The sequence below is a fragment of the Trachymyrmex septentrionalis genome, unplaced genomic scaffold, assembly GCF_001594115.1.
Source record: "Trachymyrmex septentrionalis isolate Tsep2-gDNA-1 unplaced genomic scaffold, Tsep1.0 scaffold19, whole genome shotgun sequence".
NCBI lineage: Eukaryota > Metazoa > Arthropoda > Insecta > Hymenoptera > Formicidae > Trachymyrmex > Trachymyrmex septentrionalis.
In genome coordinates this window covers 4,274,573-4,281,274 of record NW_017305071.1, presented here as the reverse complement: position 1 = coordinate 4,281,274, position 6,702 = coordinate 4,274,573, and the positions used below count along the sequence as shown (strand labels likewise).

The window sequence follows — 6,702 nt, the reverse complement described above, 5'->3', positions numbered from 1 at the left end:
TTTCTAATTATGATTCCTTTAATTATATAGCAATAAATCAAATTATAATAAATAAAATAAAATTATAGATTTTACAAAGTTTTCAATACTTTGTAATTCGAGAGAAGTCTTTTTTTCTCCAATTAAATCATATATTATAACACATTGTATGCAAATAAAATTATTCATAATAATTCAATGCAGTTTTGCTTCAAATAGCTGAAATTTATCTGCAAAATACATATTGTCGATAGTGTCTGATTATTTTTTGTCCAAATCCTCACAAGAAATAATTACTAAGTTATAAATCAATATTATCTAAAACTCATCAAATTCTTTTAAATGCAATGAAGATTAGCAAATATAATTTAATTATATAGTGTAATTCATTATATGGATATTAATCGGTATGTTAATTTGACGATAAATAATCCAACAATAAAAAATCGACAATATTGACAAAACATACAAATAATATTATTATAATATGGAAATAAAAAAACAGGTTGAATGCCGATGTAGGAATTATCCATTTCTCATCGTAATAGGTGCGACTCGTGTCTAAAAACGAGAGCATCCTTCGGGATCTCCACTTTGTAAGCACACGGACCCTAGAGCGCACTCAGTTAAATACAATGGATATAACATTTAAGAAACAAATATAGAATAACAGAACAAAAAACGATTACACATCTTGTGTGAATCAAAATGAAAAGAATGTCGTGAAATTTAATCGACGTAACGAGTATTCTCCGATGGAGGACGAAAAAATGGCAAAGCGTAAGATATTCCTTGTTTGACATTTTTTCAATGGAGATCTTTCTCACTGATCGAAAATTACCAATCCAAAAAGGAAAGAATAACTTTCGCAAACATGGAAGAAATCACAGAACGTCACGACACGTCATTGTGCTTTGCGCGACGATGTCATTTTCTCAAAAACAAAATGAAAAAAAATCATGCATCTCCAGACAGAAGTCTGGAGTAAAACACTAAAATCAAAATGACTATTAAAAAATCGATAAAAAGCCAGGAAACGTCGCAGCAGGTCATAGTGCTTTGACGACTATTAAAAGAGGAAAAAAGTAAAAATTTAAAAAATCATGCATTTCTTCTATGGCAAAAATATTGAACGGACGAAAAATTCTCATCTACATGGGAAAAGGATCACCGATAAAAAATAAAGAGATTAGGAAACGTCGTGACATATCGTCCTGCTTTACGACGACGCTCCTGCACAAGATCCGTGCATCCTGTCGAGCCATTTGTCGCGGATGACGAATGGAGTATAAAGCCGAAGGACCTTTCGGAACATCGCAAGACGCGTCCTGGCGTTTTGAGCGATGAACCGGTCCTTCGAAACTAGCACAGAAATTCTAAAAGGGTGTCGTGACAGTCACGGCGGTGGCTCGCAAATAGAGGAGGGACACTCGAGGCCAGACAAAACCCTCCTTGGATGGAGAGGGAGGGTGCGAGCATCTCCCCATTGCGAGCGAAGAGTCTTACATAGATGAGCTTGGCGTAGTAACGTTGCTTCAAGTTGTGGAGGACCGAAGCATCGTTGAGGTAAGTCAGATTGGACATGTCCTCGCATTTCTCATACTTGGGCGGATTCACCTGCTGCAACTGGTCCTTCTTGAAGTCCTTGGTCTATCATCGGCCCCCAAAGAGAAAGAAAAAGCGCATTAGTGACATACGATCACGATAATCGACTTACGTAGATCAGTTTGGCGTAGTAACGCTGCTTCAGATTGTGCAACACCGACGCCTCGTTCAAGTAGGTCAGGTCGGCCATATCTTCGGCTTTCTCGAATTTCGGCGGGTTCACTTGGGACAGCTGGTCCTTGCGGTACTGTTTCGTCTGCACGAGCATTTTCTTTTTTTTTCTCCTTCTTTTTTTATTATTATTACATTTCAATCGAGCGATTCAATTATCAATCTCTCAGATTAAAAGCAAGAGATGGAAAACACGTCGGAATTTGTACGATTGTTATTTATATTGGAAAGGCATCATTTATCTTAAATTTAAAAAACCAAAATATCTCCCAGTCTTCTACATTTGCGAAAATAAAGGAGAATGGAAGAAAATTTAATTGATGAAAAATTATAAACATTAAAAAGAAAATAAACCTGTCCAATATATTAATAAAATAGAACAATTTTTCAATCGTTTTTTACATTATTGTTCTACGCGCGCGTATATAGAATTTAATAACTTAATCATCAATTTATATAATATTTAATTTATAATTTAATGAATTGTTAAAATTATTAGAATTAAAAATATGATAATAATTATAATATTTAATAATCTCAAAAAAAAGTTTAGAAGTAAAGAAAAATATTTAAAGTCGCTCTTTGTTAAAAAGATAAAGAAATTAATAGCTTTTAGTAAGTTTGTGATTGCAATTTAATCGACTTGTTATCAAATTATGATGTCCTCCACGAGAAAATTAAAAAAATACATAAAATAAAGTGATCATCTATCAGCTGTATTATTTTCACAGGTATTTTGATTTTATGGATTAATAAAAATATTATGATACACCTCGTCTAGTGCCCACTGAGTTGATTTTCGTGAAATTAGAAAAAGAATAGTAAGAAAATAAAATACAAAAATGATTAATTTGTATTCAGGAAATTGTGTTTGGGAATTAAATTAAAGGTCTTAAAAACGACATTTTTTCCCCGATAATTGCATTGCATAAAGAGGTTTTTTTGGCAATGACCAATGACATCTCTATTTCTTTACTTCTCTCTCTCTCTCTCCCTCTCTCTCTCTCTCTCTCTCTCTCTCTCTCTCTCTCTCTCTCTCTCTCTCTCATGCGTTTTTCTCGGGCTTCGTGCTCGGTTGCTGCTCTAAAAATACGTTGACCCGCGTTTCGGCTTATTATTACGCCAGGCGCTAGCGACAGCGATTCTAACAATAGCGTTTGGGCTTACAGCCGTAACGAAGCAACGCGCACAGCGACATGGGTTTGCTGAACCATTATGTAATCGACATGTATTACGCGGGGACACGGATATTGGGGTCGTTTGTTCGCGAGTTTGCGGAATTCGGACAAGAATAGCAGGGCTGTACCTTCGTCGAAGTCGTGGAAAACAAGCACGATCAACATTGATCAGAATTGCGAACAAAATGATTCACACATGAGTGAATTATGATCTGTGGAACATTATAACGTAATAGTAATATACAGTGATAACTATTTATTTTTTGAAACATGAAATGCAATTATACGAAAGAGAGAGAAAAAGTAAATATAAAAAATATTAAGCTATGAATAATAAAATTATATCATTTTATATTACTTTAAAAATATAGCTCTCATAAAAAGCAGTACAATATTATATTACAATATCACATATCAGATTAGAAAGAGAAAAGGAGAGAGAAAGGATAAAGTAATATAAGAATCTGGCATTCATTTGATACTTAACATTGCAGATTGATTTGTGTTTAATATAAATAATTTTCAATTTTTTAAAATTTCCAACACTCAGTGCAAAAAAAAAAAAATCTAAAAGTCTAATTGCTGAAAATTATTCAATTTGTTATATAATATAAAATCTGTATATAAGAACAGCATATCAATGTGATTTGAATTTGGTGAGAAATACTTTAGCAATTTAATAAGTATCAATCATCAATCTTTCTTTCACTTACTGTTAAAATTTTTATTTCTCGAATTACGTATCGACAGAAGAAAAATTCGCATAGAGTTTGGAAAATGGAATAAATATAATTATGCAAGATTTCAACAAATTAGGATTTTCCAAATAAAAATTTATAGATATTTATTTCTTCATGAATTTTTTCAGTCATTCGTCAGTTTTATTAATATATATTTATCTACTCTGCATTTTTATTTTTTCCTTAAACTCCCTGCATTATTTTGCCATTATATGTTTGTGCAAGCGAAATTTGATCTTAACAATTTGATTAACGTCAAAATTAGATTTCAAAGAGCTAGACCTTTTGCGATAAAACAAAAATATATGATTACGTTCTGCGTAAAAAATTGTCTCTAAATATTCTCACTACGATAAGCGAGAAGGAGAGGAGAATGGGTTGTTTCTAATTGTAAAATTCTCTAATCTGTAAGTTTCTAATTGGTCGTCCTTGTATAATTTCGCCAGCAGAACGGTGACGGGAAGCCGCTCTTTACGTAATGCACTTTTTGACAGGCTCGAGACTTTATTTCCGTCTGAAAAGAAAATCTACACCTTCAGCCGGGTGACAGAAGGTCGTAAGTACTCTACGTCGACGACGACGACGGCGGCAGCGGCGATTCGCGGTCGGTTTTCTGTTCTCCGAAAATAGATCGTCAGCGAGATCCCGTTCCTCCCCCTTCTTTTTATATATATAGAAGCCAGCGAATCCCCCTCCCCCCCTCTCTCTCTCTTTTCTCTCTCTGTCTGTCTTTCTCTTTCTTTCCTTCTGTCTTCCTCGGTCGAGCCGGCTAAAAAATCGCCCAGCCAGAAGAGATCATGCCTCGATCCTTCCATGGCGATCGATGGAAATCGCCGTCCGGCTGTAAACGGACGTCCCCTTCCGCCACAGATGTTCTCTTCAACACCCCAAAAATCATACGAGCAAACGGATTTATCCGGCGGAATTGGAACGCGTCGACGCCTTTTTCATTGAACATACGCGAATTTTATTTGAATGATTTTTCGCAAAAAATGTTACGTTATTTTTTTTAGGTCTAGTTTGAGAGAGTAGGAAAGAGAGAGACGATAATAGAATGAAATATATCTGACGAACAATTTCATGGGGTAATAAATGCTTTTGTATGTTTTTTTAAGACGGCAAAGATTGACTTCGTCTTTATTTACTAAATTAAATTTATATTTTAGCCTAGCTTTCTTCTTTTTTAAACATTTGTCATGTTATAAAATTTGTGTAAAAATACAAAAAAATTTATTAATGCTTAAGTAATGCCGATGTAAGATCGCATGTAGTGTTCAGGAACGAATTTTTCGACCAAAGAATTTTGTATAGTATAAAAAGCAGTATCAAACAGTAGAAAAGAAAGACGTATGGACAGCCTGATGCGACACAATTAATCATGAGATTATTATATTATTAAATTACGATCACTTTATGTACTATTTAATTAATAACTGTTAAAAAATGTAGGAAAAATTGTAAAAATAAAATATCTCACAAAAAAATTTGCTTCTAGAAATTTAACAAACGTAATATAAAATATTTAAGTGTGTTTATATGAAAAAAGACGGCGCGATCAACATTATGATTATTGTTTTTTAATTAAATAATTAATTGTTTCATTAAAATTTTTTAATCAGGATATTTTAGTTAATTAAATTAATTAATTAATGCCTTTATTATTCGTAAAATGTCTAAATTGTTAAATATTGATATTTTCTTTTAAATTTAATATATCGACATAATTAATCCACAATTTCGAAACATTAAATCACATCCGAAAATTTTGAACAAATTATTAAATCGCTTTTGCTAATCTCACCAAACAAATCTTAGTATCTTTTATTGAGATTTTAGACTCAATATCTAAGGCCCTACCAATGTATATTAACTTTTATTTTGATTTTTAACTTTTTATCTTTTAGTTTTCTAAGAATTAGAAAAGAATTAATAGTAAAGTAAACCGAAACTAAAGTTAATCTACATTGGTAAATGAAGATAAGAAATAAAACCATGTAAGAGATCACATTTTATGTATCACAAGCGATAGATTACTCGAATAATAGCCGATCTCTTCAATTTTAATTTTCTTTTCTTTGAATTAAAATAATTATTACGTATTGTTTGAATTTGATTTGAAATATTACACCTGAGCACTTCGTTCATCTCAGGAATTTAAATTTTCGCTGTTGCAAAGGAACAAAATAAAATTATTCAAACACCAAGCTCCACCGAGATCGCTTGGCTATTTTCCGAATAATCTAATGACTCTTTAAAATAAATGAGGATCGGAAGAACGGGTCATAGGGATGCATTTATGCACGGCACACTACACACCTCGCCGCCAGGCAAGCCAACGCTGACGACGTCGCCCTTGGTGGCTTTGATCTCACCGAGGAGATAGCCCTCCTTTTCGTCGGGCACCCAGCATGCCTTCTTCGCGTCGTAAGGTTTCGTCTGATCGATTCTCTTCTGCTCGAGGGAGACGAAGAGGTATGGAGTCGGATCGGGATCCTCTCCCTCCTGGGGCTTTGGGGCTGGCATCTTCGGTTCTTCTTCTGGGCTCTACCGGCGATAAACTGATGCCGTGGCACTACGGGTTTCCTCCTGAAGTCTTGCTTCTTCTTCTTCGGTAGGAGGGGAGGACTGTTCCTCTTCTTTCTGTCGTTTGCCTTCGGGGCTTGTTGTTGGTTCGGCGGCGGACGGACTACTTCTGGCGGCACGTTTTGAGCGGCCCTGGAGAACGATCGGTTAGAATATCTCGACGCATCCGGCTGTCCGGGATCCACTTCACGAAACTACGGCCAGTTATATCAGATTGATGCGAGAAAATGTCTGACAATTTTTCTGATAATTTCTTTTTCTAATCTCTTTTAAGATTCTTAGAACAATTTTTCTTTGAAGGATTAAAGAGTTACAGTTAATTATTATTTCGGTTAATTATAAGAGATTAATGCACATTAATCTTATTCTCAGTTAAATTAAAGTAATTATTAAATATAATAAAAATATTTTATAAATATTTCTGATAAATCTTCTATAGATTATAT

At 34.0% G+C, this 6,702-nt stretch overlaps 1 protein-coding gene across 31 annotated transcripts in view; it reads right to left on the bottom strand.

Annotated features, from left to right (window-relative positions):
• The window catches only part of LOC108746829 (myosin heavy chain, muscle), a 51,398-nt gene that overhangs the window by 42,194 nt on the left and 2,502 nt on the right, over window positions 1-6,702 (bottom strand). For 20 of the 31 annotated variants that reach the window (XM_018483833.1, XM_018483840.1, XM_018483834.1 and 17 more), the window contains exons 1-2: window positions 5,990-6,196; window positions 1,486-1,629 (exon numbers count right to left, since the gene is read on the bottom strand). In XM_018483833.1, coding sequence (XP_018339335.1) covers window positions 1,486-1,629; window positions 5,990-6,196 — 351 coding nt within the window. Of the gene's footprint in view, window positions 1-1,485; window positions 1,630-1,696; window positions 1,841-5,989; window positions 6,389-6,702 lie in introns of those variants that run through there. The other 11 variants (XM_018483822.1, XM_018483830.1, XM_018483828.1 and 8 more) reach the window with 3 other exon arrangements.